Source organism: Streptopelia decaocto (genome assembly GCF_964273445.1).
Source record: "Streptopelia decaocto genome assembly, contig: HAP1_SCAFFOLD_1076, whole genome shotgun sequence".
Lineage (NCBI taxonomy): Eukaryota > Metazoa > Chordata > Aves > Columbiformes > Columbidae > Streptopelia > Streptopelia decaocto.
The window spans coordinates 864-13,833 of record NW_028115683.1 but is presented as its reverse complement, the minus strand read 5'-3'; the positions used below and the strand labels follow the sequence as shown (position 1 = coordinate 13,833).

Below are 12,970 nucleotides of genomic sequence, written 5' to 3'. Positions count from 1 at the left end.
GGGGACACTGGGAGGGAACTGGGGACACTGGGGGACACTGGGGGACACTGGGAGGAACTGGGGACACTGGGGGACACTGGGGGACACTGGGGGACACTGGGAGGCACGGGGGGGGGACAGGATCGGGCCCCCGACCGTCTCCTAGCAACGCGCGGCCCCCGCCACTTCCGGGTCTATTCCCCGTCTCCTAGCAACGCGCGGCCCCCGCCACTTCCGGGTCTATTCCCCGTCTCCTAGCAACGCGCGGCCCCCGCCACTTCCGGGTCTATTCCCCGTCTCCTAGCAACGCGCGGCCCCCGCCACTTCCGGGTCTATTCCCCGTCTCCTAGCAACGCGCGGCCCCCGCCACTTCCTGGTCTATTCCCCGTCTCCTAGCAACGCCGATGCACGCGCCCCGCGTCGCAGCTCTGACGCCACTTCCGGCGCGCCGCCGGAGCGCAGGGCGATGGCGGAGGCGGCGGCGGGCGGAGGCTCCGCAGGCCCCGCGGCCCCGGGCGCTCCCGGCGCTCCCGGGCCGGGCCCCGAGGCGGCCCCGGGCGGCCCCGGCCCCGAGGAGGCGGCGGCGGCGGGCGGGAGGGGCCCCGGCGCGGCGCCGGCCCCGCGGGACGCGGAGGTGACGGTGGAGATCGGGGAGACGTATCTGTGCCGGCGGGCGGACGGGACATGGCGTGAGCGGAGCGGGACCGGCGGGGCTGGGGGGGACCGGGGGGGGGATTGGGGGGGCTGGGAGGGACTGGGGGTCACTGGGGGTCACTGGGGGGGGCTGGAGGGGGACTGGGGGGGACTGGGGGGGGGCTGGGAGGGGATTGGGGGGCACTGGGGGGGGGATTGGGGGGAAATGGGGGGGGCTGGGAGGGGATTGGGGGGAAATGGGGGGGGATTGGGGGGGGCTGGGAGGGGATTGGGGGGAAATGGGGGGGGCTGGGAGGGGATTGGGGGGGATTGGGGGGCACTGGGGGGGCTGGGAGGGGACTGGGGGGACTGGGATGGACTGGGGGGCTGGGAGGGGATTGGGGGGCACTGGGGGGACTGGGAAGGATTGGGGGGAAATGGGGGGGCTGGGAAGGAATTGGGGGAAACTGGGATATACTGGGAGGGACTGGAGAACACTGCGAGGGACTGGGTTAGACTGGGAGGGATTGGGGGGACTGGGTTAGACTGGGAGGGATTGGGGGGCTGGGTTAGACTGGGAGGGATTGGGGGGACTGGGTTAGACTGGGAGGGATTGGGGGGACTGGGTTAGACTGGGAGGGATTGGGGGGCTGGGTTAGACTGGGAATGATTGGGGGGACTGGGTTAGACTGGGAGGGATTGGGGGGACTGGGTTATACTGGGAGGGATTGGGGGGACTGGGTTAGACTGGGAGGGATTGGGGGGACTGGGTTATACTGGGAGGGATTGGGGGGCCTGGGTTATACTGGGAGGGATTGGGGGGACTGGGTTAGACTGGGAGGGATTGGGGGGACTGGGTTATACTGGGAGGGATTGGGGGGACTGGGTTATACTGGGAGGGATTGGGGGGACTGGGTTAGACTGGGAGGGATTGGGGGGACTGGGTTATACTGGGAGGGATTGGGGGGCCTGGGTTATACTGGGAGGGATTGGGGGGACTGGGTTATACTGGGAGGGATTGGGGGGGACTGGGTTATACTGGGAGGGATTGGGGGGACTGGGTTATACTGGGAGGGATTGGGGGGACTGGGTTAGACTGGGAGGGATTGGGGGGACTGGGTTATACTGGGAGGGATTGGGGGGCCTGGGTTATACTGGGAGGGATTGGGGGGACTGGGTTATACTGGGAGGGATTGGGGGGGACTGGGTTATACTGGGAGGGATTGGGGGGGACTGGGTTATACTGGGAGGGATTGGGGGGACTGGGTTATACTGGGAGGGATTGGGGGGGCCTGGGTTATACTGGGAGGGATTGGGGGGACTGGGTTAGACTGGGAGGGATTGGGGGGACTGGGTTATACTGGGAGGGACTGGGGGGACTGGGTTATACTGGGAGGGATTGGGGGGACTGGGTTATACTGGGAGGGACTGGGGGGACTGGGTTATACTGGGAGGGACTGGGGGGACTGGGTTATACTGGGGGGACTGGGTTAGACTGGGGGGACTGGGTTAGACTGGGAGGGATTGGGGGGGACTGGGTTATACTGGGAGGGATGGGGGGACTGGGTTATACTGGGAGGGACTGGGGGGGCTTGGAGGGAGCAGGAGGGGGTTACGGGGACACTGGGGTATACTGGGACCAGTATAAACCCTGTTATGGTGAGCCTGGCACAACTGGGAGCTGTACAAACCACATCCCCCCCGGCCCAAACTGGGAGGGGGTTCCTGCCCAGTCCCAGTGCCGGGGTAACTGGTCCCAGTGCCGGGGTAACTGGTCCCAGTGCCGGTGGGTAACTGGTCCCAGTGCCGGGGTAACTGGTCCCAGTGCCGGGGGGTAACTGGTCCCAGTGCCGGGGTAACTGGTCCCAGTGCTGGGGGGTAACTGGTCCCAGTGCTGGGCTCTTACTGGTCCCAGTGCTGGGCTCTTACTGGTCCCAGTGCTGGGCTCTTACTGGTCCCGGTGCCGGGGTAACTGGTCCCGGTGCCGGGGTAACTGGTCCCAGTGCCGGGGTAACTGGTCCCAGTGCTGGGGTGTAACTGGTCCCGGTGCCGGGGTAACTGGTCCCGGTGCCGGGGTAACTGGTCCCAGTGCCGGGCTCTTACTGGTCCCAGTACCCGGGTAACTGGTCCCAGTGCTGGGGTAACTGGTCCCAGTGCTGGGCTCTTACTGGTCCCAGTGCCGGGGTAACTGGTCCCGGTGCCGGGGTAACTGGTCCCAGTGCTGGGCTCTTACTGGTCCCAGTGCCGGGCTCTTACTGGTCCCGGTGCCGGGGTAACTGGTCCCAGTGCTGGGCTCTTACTGGTCCCAGTGCTGGGGTAACTGGTCCCAGTGCTGGGCTCTTACTGGTCCCAGTGCCGGGCTCTTACTGGTCCCGGTGCCGGGGTAACTGGTCCCAGTGCGGGGCTCTTACTGGTCCCAGTACCCGGGTAACTGGCCCGTCCCGCAGACCCCGCCGAGGTGATCCAGTCGCGGCTGAACGAGCAGGAGGCCCGGGAGGAGTTCTACGTGCACTACGTGGGCTGTGAGTCCCGGGAGCGCTGGGGCGGGCTGGGGGGCACCGGGGGGGCGGGCAGCCCCAGTGAGCCCCAGTGCTCCCAGTTAACCGGCGGCTGGACGAGTGGGTGGCCAAGGGGCGGCTGGCGCTGCGCGAGGGCGCCCGGAGCCGCGGGGACCCGGTGCTGGGGGACACGGGCGAGCAGCCCGAGAGGAAGATCACGCGCAACCAGAAACGCAGGCACGACGAGATCAACCACGTGCAGAAGGTGGAACCGGGGGCACTGGGGGGGACTGGGAGGGAACTGGGGGACACTGGGGGCACTGGGAGGGAGCTGGGGACACTGGGAGGGAGCTGGGAGGCACTGGGAGGGAACTGGGGGCACTGGGGGACACTGGGAAGGAACTGGGAGGGAACTGGGAGGCACTGGGGGACACTGGGAGGGAGCTGGGAGGCACTGGGGGACACTGGGAGGGAGCTGGGGGCACTGGGAGGGGGCTGGGAGGGAACTGGGGGCCACTGGGGGGGACTGGGAGGCACTGGGGGACACTGGGAGGGAGCTGGGGGCACTGGGGGACACTGGGAGGGAATTGGGAGGCACTGGGGGGGACTGGGAGGGAACTGGGGGACACTGGGAGGGACTGGGAGGCACTGGGGGACACTGGGAGGGAACTGGGGGCACTGGGGGGGACTGGGAGGCACTGGGAGACACTGGGGGGGAACTGGGATACACAGGGGGACAGTGGGGGATACTGGGAGGGAGCTGGGAGACACTGGGGGACACTGGGAGGGACTGGGGGACAGTGGGAGACACTGGGGGACACTGGGAGGGAACTGGGAGGCACTGGGAGGGAACTGGGGGCACTGGGGGACACTGGGGGACACTAGGAGGGAACTGGGAGGCACTGGCAGGGGCATGGGGGGAACTGGTGAGGTGCTGGGGGGTCACTGGGAGCTACTGGTCCTTACTGGTCTGTACTGGTCCACACAGACCTATGCTGAGATGGATCCCACCACAGCCGCGCTGGAGAAGGAGCACGAGGCCGTGAGTCCGGGGGGGTCCCCAATGTCCCCCAGGTGTCCCCAATGTCCCTGGGGTGTCCCCAAGGGTCTGGGGTGTCCCCAAGGGTCTGGGGGTGTCCCCAATGTCCCTGGGGTGTCCCCAAGTGTCCCCGAGGGTCTGGGGTGTCCCCAGGGTGTCCTCAACCCTGTTGTCCAGGTCACCAAGGTCAAGTACATGGACAAGATCCACATAGGGCACTGGGAGACCTGAGCTGTCCCCAGTGTCCTGGGGTGTCCCCAAGGGTCTGGGGGTGTCCCCAATGTCCCTGGGGTGTCCCCAAGTGTCCCCAAGGGTCTGGGGTGTCCCCAGGGGGTCCTCATCCCTGTTGTCCAGGTCACCAAGGTCAAGTACGTGGACAAGATCCATGTGGGGCACTGGGAGACCTGGGGGTTCCCCAATGTCCTGGGGTGTCCCTGAGGGTCTGGGGTGTCCCCAGTGTCCCTGGGGTGTCCCCGAGCGTCCCCCCCGCCCTCGTCCAGATCACCAAGGTCAAGTACGTGGACAAGATCCACATCGGGCACTTTGAGATCGACGCCTGGTACTTCTCGCCCTTCCCCGAGGAGTTCGGGAAGCAGCCCAAGCTCTGGATCTGCGAGTTCTGCCTCAAGTACATGAAGCTGGAGAGGACGTACCGGCACCACCTGGTACCGACACGCGCGGGGACACGGGGACACGCGGGGGGACACGGGGACACGCGGGGGGACGTGGGGGGACACGTGGGGACACGCGTGGGGACGCGTGGGGACACGGGGACACGCGTGGGGACACAGGGACACGCGTGGGGACACAGGGACACGCGTGGGGACGTGGGGGGGCACGTGGGGACATGCGGGGGGATGTGGGGGGACACGTGGGGACACGCGTGGGGACACGGGGACACGCGTGGGGACGTGGGGGGACACGCGGGGACACAGGAACACGTTTGGGAACACAGGGAACATTATGGGACAGGGGGACACGCGTGGGGACATGGGGGGACACGTGTGGGGACACAGGGAACATGGGGACATGGGGACACGCGTGGGGACGTGCGGGGACACGTGTGGGGACACAGGGAGCGTGGGGACAGGGGGACACGCGTGGGGACACAGGGAACGTGGGGACATGCGTGGGGACGTGGGGGGACACGTGGGGACACTTGTGGGGACACAGGGAACATTAGGGGACTCACGGGGAAACAGAGACACGAGGGGACACAGGGAACATTAGGGGATACGTGGGGACAGTTGCGGGGACATGGGAGACACAGATGGGGATGGGGGGGGACACACACGGGGACACGGAGGTGGGGGACACGTGGGGACATTTGGGGACACGTGCGGTTCCACAGCTGCCGCCTCGATGCCACATGCAGCCTGAGAGCCCCTGTCCCCACGTGTTTGGGGACACGCGTGTGACCCCCCGGACACGCGTGACCCCCCCCGGACACGCGTGTGACCCCCCCGGACACGCGTGTGACCCCCCCGGACACGCGTGTGGCCCCCCCGGACACGCGTGTGACCCCGGGCGCGTGTCCCCGTGTCCCCAGGGCCAGTGCCAGTGGCGGCAGCCGCCGGGCCGCGAGATTTACCGCAAGGGGAACATCTCGGTGTACGAGGTGGACGGGAAGGACCACAAGGTGACCTTGACCCCGGGTGACCCCGTGTCCCCACGTGACCCCTTGTGACTCTCTGTGTTCCCCCCGATCGTGTGACCCTGTGTGTCCCCTGTGTCCCCTGTGACCCCATGTGACCCCATGTGACCCCGTGTGACCCTGTGTGTCCCCATGTGTCCCCATGTGACCCCATGTGACCCTGTGTGTCCCTGTGTGACCCCATGTTACTCTGTGTGTCCCCGTGTGACCCCGTGTCCCCATGTGACCCTACATTACCCCGTGTGTCCCCGTGTGACCCCGTGTCCCCGTGTGACCCTACATTACCCTGTGTGTCCCCGTGTGACCCCGTGTCCCCATGTGACCCTACATTACCCTGTGTGTCCCCGTGTGACCCCGTGTCCCCGTGTGACCCTACATTACCCTGTGTGTCCCCGTGTGACCCCGTGTCCCTCCGCGACCCCGCGTGACCCCGCGTGACCCCACGTGACCCCGCGTGACCCCGCGTCCCCAGATCTACTGCCAGAACCTGTGTCTGCTGGCCAAGCTGTTCCTGGACCACAAGACCCTTTACTTCGACGTGGAGCCCTTCGTGTTCTACCTGCTCACCGAGGTCGATCGCCACGGCGCGCACATCGTCGGCTACTTCTCCAAGGTCCGTGGGGGCGCGTGGGGGCACCTGGGGACACGTGGGGACGCGTGGGGACACCTGGGGACACCTGGGGACGCGTGGGGACACGTGGGGACGCGTCGCCCCGCTGCCCCCAGGAGAAGGAGTCTCCGGACGGGAACAACGTGGCGTGCATCCTGACGCTGCCGCCGTACCAGCGCCGCGGCTACGGGAAGTTCCTCATCGCCTTCAGTGAGCGCCGCGCCCCGAGAAGGGGGGGAGGCCCGGGGGGGGGGGGCCCGAAAATGGAGGAGGGTCTAAAATGGGAGGGGGGGGGGCATAAAATGGGGCTGGGGGGGGTCCCCGAAGTGGGATGGGGGCTTCTTAGAGCGGGGGAGGTGCTGGAGTGGGGGGGGATAGGACTGAATGGGGGCTGGGGGGCCTGAAATGGGTCCCTCCCCCGAACTCCTGGGTTCCTCTCTGACCCTCCGTGTCCCCTGACCCTCCGTGTCCCCCGAACGCCTGGGTCCCTCTCTGACCCCCTGGGTCCCTCTGACCCTCCATGTCCCCGGACGCCTGGGTCCCCCTGACCCTCCGTGTCCCCTGACCCTCCGTGTCCCCCGAACGCCTGGGTCCCCCTGACCCTCCATGTCCCCTGACCCTCCGTGTCCCCCGAACGCCTGGGTCCCCCTGACCCTCCGTGTCCCCTGACCCTCCGTGTCCCCCGAACGCCTGGGTCCCCCTGACCCTCCGTGTCCCCTGACCCCCCGTGTCCCGGCCGCCTGGGTCCCTCTCTGACCCCCTGGGTTCCCCCTGACCCTCGGTGTCCCCGTCCGCCTGGGTCCCCCTGACCCCCCGTGTCCCCGTCCGCCTGGGTCCCCCTGAGCCTCCGTGTCCCCCGAACTCCTGGGTCCCTCTCTGACCCCCTGGGTCCCCCTGACCCTTGGTGTCCCGGCCGCCCGTGTCCCGGCCGCCGGGGTCCGCAGGTTACGAGCTGTCCAAGCTGGAGAACACCGTGGGCTCCCCCGAGAAGCCGCTGTCGGACCTGGGCAAGCTGAGCTACCGCAGCTACTGGTCCTGGGTGCTGCTGGAGATCCTGCGCGACTTCCGCGGCACCCTGTCCATCAAGGACCTCAGGTGGGACCCCCAGTGCTCCCAGTGCTCCCAGTGACCCCCCCGTGCTCCCAGTGACCCCAGTGACCCCCCAGTGCTCCCAGTGACCCCCAGTGACCCCCAGTGCTCCCAGTGACCCCCCAGTGCTCCCAGTGACCCCCAGTGACCCCCAGTGCTCCAGTCCCCGTGCTCCCAGTGACCCCCCAGTGCTCCCAGTGACCCCCGGTGACCCCCCCAGTGCTCCCAGTGACCCCCCCAGTGCTCCCAGTGACCCCCAGTGACCCCCCAGTGCTCCCAGTGACCCCCCCAGTGCTCCCAGTGACCCCCAAGCACCCCCCAGGACCCCCCCGTGCTCCCAGTGGCCCCCCCCGTGCTCCCAGTGACCCCCCAGTGCTCCCAGTGACCCCCCAGCAGCCCCCAGGACCCCCCCAGTGCTCCCAGTGACCCCCAGTGACCCCCCAGTGCTCCCAGTGACCCCCCCAGTGCTCCCAGTGACCCCCAGTGACCCCCCAGGGCTCCCAGTGCCCCCCCAGTGACCCCCCAGTGCTCCCAGTGACCCCCAGTGACCCCCCCAGGGCTCCCAGTGACCCCCCAGCAACCCCCAGTGACCCCCATCAGTGCTCCCAGTGCTCCCAGTGACCCCCAAGCACCCCCCAGTGACCCCCCCGGTGCTCCCAGTGACCCCCCAGTGCTCCCAGTGACCCCCCCAGCAGCCCCCAGGACCCCCCAGTGACCCCCCCAGCACTCCCAGTGACCTCCCAGTGACCCCCCCAGCACTCCCAGTGCTCCCACTACCCCCCCAGCGCCCCCAGTGCTCCCAGTGACCCCCCCGCCCCCCCAGCCAGATGACCAGCATCACGCAGTCCGACATCATCAGCCCCCCAGCACCCCCAGTGACCCCCCCAGTGACCCCCCCAGTGACCCCCCCGCCCCCCCAGCCAGATGACCAGCATCACGCAGTCCGACATCATCAGCACGCTGCAGTCGCTCAACATGGTCAAGTACTGGAAGGGCAGCACGTGATCTGCGTCACCCCCAAGCTGGTGGAGGAGCACCTCAAGAGCGCCCAGTACAAGCGGCCGCCCATCACCGGTAATTAGCGCTAATTAACACTCATTAACCGCTCCTGAGCCCCTAACGAGCCCCTAATGCACCATGCCCTGAGGAACCCCGTGTAACTGACCCCCCACACCCCCCAGCACCCCCAGTTTGCACCTCAAGAGCGCCCAGTACAAGCGGCCGCCCATCACCGGTAATTAGCGCTAATTAACACTCATTAACCGCTCCTGAGCCCCTAACGAGCCCCTAATGCACCGCGCCCTGGGGAACCCCGTGTAACTGACCCCCCACACCCCCCAGCACCCCCAGTTTGCACCTCAAGAGTGCCCAGTACAAGAGGCCGCCCATCACCAGTAATTAGCGCTAATTAACACTCATTAACCACCTGTGAACCCCTAATGCACCGCGCCCTGGGGAACCCCGTGTAACTGACCCCCACACCCCCCAGCACCCCCAGTTTGCACCTCAAGAGCGCCCAGTACAAGCGGCCGCCCATCACCGGTAATTAGCGCTAATTAGCACTCATTAACCACCTGTGAACCCCTAATGCACCGCGCCCTGGGGAACCCCGTGTAACTGACCCCCACACCCCCCAGCGCCCCCAGTTTGCACCTCAAGAGACCCCCCCCCATCACGGGTAATTAGCGCTAATTAACACTCGTTAACTCCTAATGAACCCCTTAATTGCCCCCCCCCCGATTACCCCCTCCCTAATTACCGCTAATTACCGCAGTGGATTCCATCTGCCTGCGCTGGGCCCCCCGAAGCACAAACAGGCCAAGGTGCCCAAGAAGTGACGAGGACGGCGAAGGTTTTGGGGTGAATCCCAGGATTTTGGGGTCCCTCTGCATTTTGGGGTGAATCCCCAGGATTTTGGGGTCCCTCTGCGTTTTGGGGTGAATCCTCAGGATTTTGGGCTCCCTCTGCATTTTGGGGTGAATCCTCAGGATTTTGGGCTCCCTCTGCATTTTGGGGTGAATCCCCAGGATCTTGGGCTCCCTCTGCATTTTGGGGTGAATCCTCAGGATTTTGGGCTCCCTCTGCATTTTGGGGTGAATCCCTGGGTTTTGGGCTCCCTCTGCATTTTGGGGTGAATCCCCAGGATCTTGGGCTCCCTCTGCGTTTTGGGGTGAATCCCCTGGGTTTTGGGCTTCCTCCCACCCCGGGATTTGGGGGACCCCCCCCCAACCCCCCCGGTGCCACTTTGGGGTGAAACGAGGCGGGTTTGGGGCCAGCGGGTCCTTTTTAGATCAAAAAAGTTTATTTTTGGGTGCAACCAGCTCCTTGTTGAGTCTTTCTTTGGGTCACATGAGCCCCTTTTGGGGTGAAATGAGGCGCTTTTGGGTGCAGCGAGTCCGTTTTCCTCAGGGGCGCGTTTTGGGGTGAAATGAGCCGTTTTCGGTACCACCTCGGGCTCCCAAACGTTGTTTTGGGGTGAAAAGCGTCACTTTTGGGTGCCGTGATCCATGGGGGGGGCACCAAGGAGTCTCTTTTTGGGTCGAATTGAGTCACTTTCGGTGCCACGAGTCCTTTGGGTCCCAGGAGCCATTTTTGGGGTGAAATGAGTCGTCACAGGGTCACGTGACGTCTTTTTGGGGTGAGACACGGCGTTTTTGGTGTCCTACGAGGTCTTTTTGGGGTGAAGCGAGGGGGGTTTGGTGCCCCCGTCACCACCCCCCGGTGCCCCCCAGCACCCCCAGCGCCAGCAGCAGCGTCGCCCCCCCCCGGGCGCTTGGTGCCGCCCCCGCCGTGTCCCCCCCCGCGGGGTCCAGTGGTCGGTTCCACCCGTCCAGGTCCTCGCAGGGTCCCAGGCCGTCCCCGGGGGATTCCCCGGGGGGTTCCCCAAGGGGTTCCCCGGGGGGGGTCCCCGTCCCCGGCGGGTGCAGGGGGGTGACGCCGGCGGCCGTGGCCGCGATCCAGGCGGCGTGGGCGGCCGCGCGCGTGTAGACGCCGGGGCGGTTGGGGACGCCGCAGCCGTCGCCCCAGCTCGTCACCCCCAGCAGCAGCCACCGGTCACCCAGGCGGCACGAGAGCGGCCCCCCGGAGTCACCCTGGGGACAACGGGGACACGGGTCAGCGTGGGGGACCCCAGGGACCCCCCGGAGTCACCCTGGGGACAACGGGGACACGGGTCAGCGTGGGGGACCCCAGAGTCACCCCAGGGACCCCCCGGAGTCACCCTGGGGACAACGGGGACACGGGTCAGCGTGGGGGTCACACGGGGACAACAGGGACACAGGTCAGCGTGGGGGACCCCAGAGTCACCCCAGGGACCCCCCGGAGTCACCCTGGGGACAACGGGGACACGGGTCAGCGTGGGGGACCCCAGAGTCACCCCGGGGACCCCCCGGAGTCACCCGGGGGACAGTGGGGACACGGGTCAGCGTGGGGGTCACACAGGGACAACGGGGACACGGGTCAGCGTGGGGGTCACCACGGGGACAATGGGGACACTGGTCAGCGTGGGGGGTCACACGGGGACAATGGGGACACTGGTCAGCGTGGGGGACCCCAGAGTCACCCCAGGGACCCCCCGGAGTCACCCTGGGGACAGTGGGGACACAGTCACTGTGGGGACAACGGGAGACACTGGTCAGCATTGGGACAACAGGGACACAGCCTCCATGGGGGTCACCCGGGGACACAGGGACCCCCGGTGTCACCCCGGGGACCCGGCGCGGTGCCGCAGGTGACACGGTGGCCCGGTGGCACTGACCTGGCAGGCGTCGCGCTCGCCCTCGGGGAAGCCGGCGCAGAGCGTGTCCCCCGCGGGCGTCCCCGCCGTCCCCTCGGTCCCCCCCGTCCCCGCCGCCCCCCGGTACAGGCAGCGGCACTGCCGGGCGCTCAGCAGCGGCACCTCCAGCTGCTGCAGCGTCTTGGGGGGCGGGAGGGGCCCTGCGGGGACACTCGTGTCACCACTGTCCCCAGGGGTCCCCGGGCGCCACAAGTGTCCCCGTCCTCCGTGGGTGCCGCCCGTGCCACCGAACCCGGGACAGGTGAACCGAACGTGTCCCCAGCTGTGACAGTGCGCCCGGTGCCACCGGGCACGAGTGGCACAATGTTGCCCCCACCGTGTCCCCCCCACCCGGTGTCACCAAACCCCTTCTCAAGTGTCCCCACCATGTCCCCGCGCCCCACCCGGTGTCACCAAACCCTTCACCAGTGTCCCCACCGTGTCCCCCCCCCCGGTGCCACCAAACCCTTCACCAGTGTCCCCACCGTGTCCCCGCGCCCCCCGGTGCCACCAAACCCTTCACCAGTGTCCCCACCGTGTCCCTGCCCCCCCGGTGCCACCAAACCCTTCACCAGTGTCCCCCCCCGCCCGGTGCCACCAAACCCTTCACCAGTGTCCCCACCGTGTCCCCCCCCCCCGGTGCCACCAAACCCTTCACCAGTGTCCCCACCGTGTCCCCCCCCCCCCGGTGTCACCAAACCCTTCACCAGTGTCCCCACCGTGTCCCCCCCCCCCGGTGCCACCAAACCCTTCACCAGTGTCCCCACCGTGTCCCCCCCGCCCGGTGCCACCAAACCCTTCACCAGTGTCCCCACCGTGTCCCCCCCCCCCGGTGCCACCAAACCCTTCACCAGTGTCCCCACCGTGTCCCCCCCCCGGTGCCACCAAACCCTTCACCAGTGTCCCCACCGTGTCCCCCCCCCCCGGTGCCACCAAACCCTTCACCAGTGTCCCCACCGTGTCCCCCCCCCCGGTGCCACCAAACCCTTCACCAGTGTCCCCACCGTGTTCCGCCCCCCCCCCCCCCCCGGTGCCACCAAACCCTTCACCAGTGTCCCCACCGTGTCCCCCCCCCCAGTGCCACCAAACCCTTCACTAGTGTCCCCCCCCCGGTGCCACCAAACCCTTCACCAGTGTCCCCACCGTGTCCCCCCCCGGCCGCGTGTCCTCACCGGCGGTGCGCACGTCCCCCCAGCCGGTGACGGTGCAGCGCGTGCCGGGCGGGACGGTGACGCCGGGGCCGGGCACGCACACGGGCCGCACCAGCCGCGTGACGCGCGCGGGGGGGTCCAGGCGCGCCAGCGCGAGGTCCCCGCCCGCGCCGCCGTGTCCCCCGGGCGCGTCCCCGGGCGCGTCCCCGTCGCGATAGGCCGGGTGGCGCGTGACCGCGGCCACCGCGCGCACCTGCGCCTCGGGGGGCGGGGCCAGCAGCTGCAGCACCCCCAGCGTCACGCGGTACTCGGACACGGGGTTCTCCCTGGGGGGGGGGGGGGACACGGCACGCGCTGGGGACACCCCGGGGGCTGCGACACAGCACTGGGGGGGGGGGTTTGGGGGCCCAGGGGCAATTTGGGGTCCCTGGGGGGGGATTTGGGGTCCCTGGGGGGGGGGGATTTGGGGTCCCAGGGGAATTGGGATCCCAATGGGGATTTGGGGTCCCGGGGGGAAATTGAGGTCCTGGGGGGGAAGTGGA

At 67.8% G+C, this 12,970-nt stretch overlaps 2 protein-coding genes across 2 annotated transcripts; one reads left to right on the top strand and one right to left on the bottom strand.

Moving 5' to 3' along the window:
- Window positions 1-445: 445 nt before the first annotated feature.
- LOC309452674 (histone acetyltransferase KAT8-like) lies at window positions 446-9,822 on the top strand (the record flags this gene model as incomplete). Its single annotated transcript, XM_082077323.1, is given in 13 exon segments — window positions 446-668; window positions 3,060-3,134; window positions 3,212-3,375; window positions 4,099-4,152; window positions 4,650-4,814; window positions 5,699-5,788; window positions 6,276-6,416; window positions 6,530-6,623; window positions 7,358-7,508; window positions 8,423-8,489; window positions 8,495-8,576; window positions 9,277-9,297; window positions 9,300-9,822. Coding segments are annotated over 13 exon segments (1,368 nt in total). The 3' UTR covers window positions 9,341-9,822.
- Window positions 9,783-12,754, bottom strand: LOC309452673 (serine protease 33-like; the record flags this gene model as incomplete). The annotated part of the gene is made up of 3 exons (XM_082077322.1): window positions 9,783-10,594; window positions 11,260-11,438; window positions 12,450-12,754. Coding segments are annotated over 3 exons (868 nt in total), but the record flags the coding sequence as incomplete, so codon positions are not given.
- Window positions 12,755-12,970: the final 216 nt, after the last annotated feature.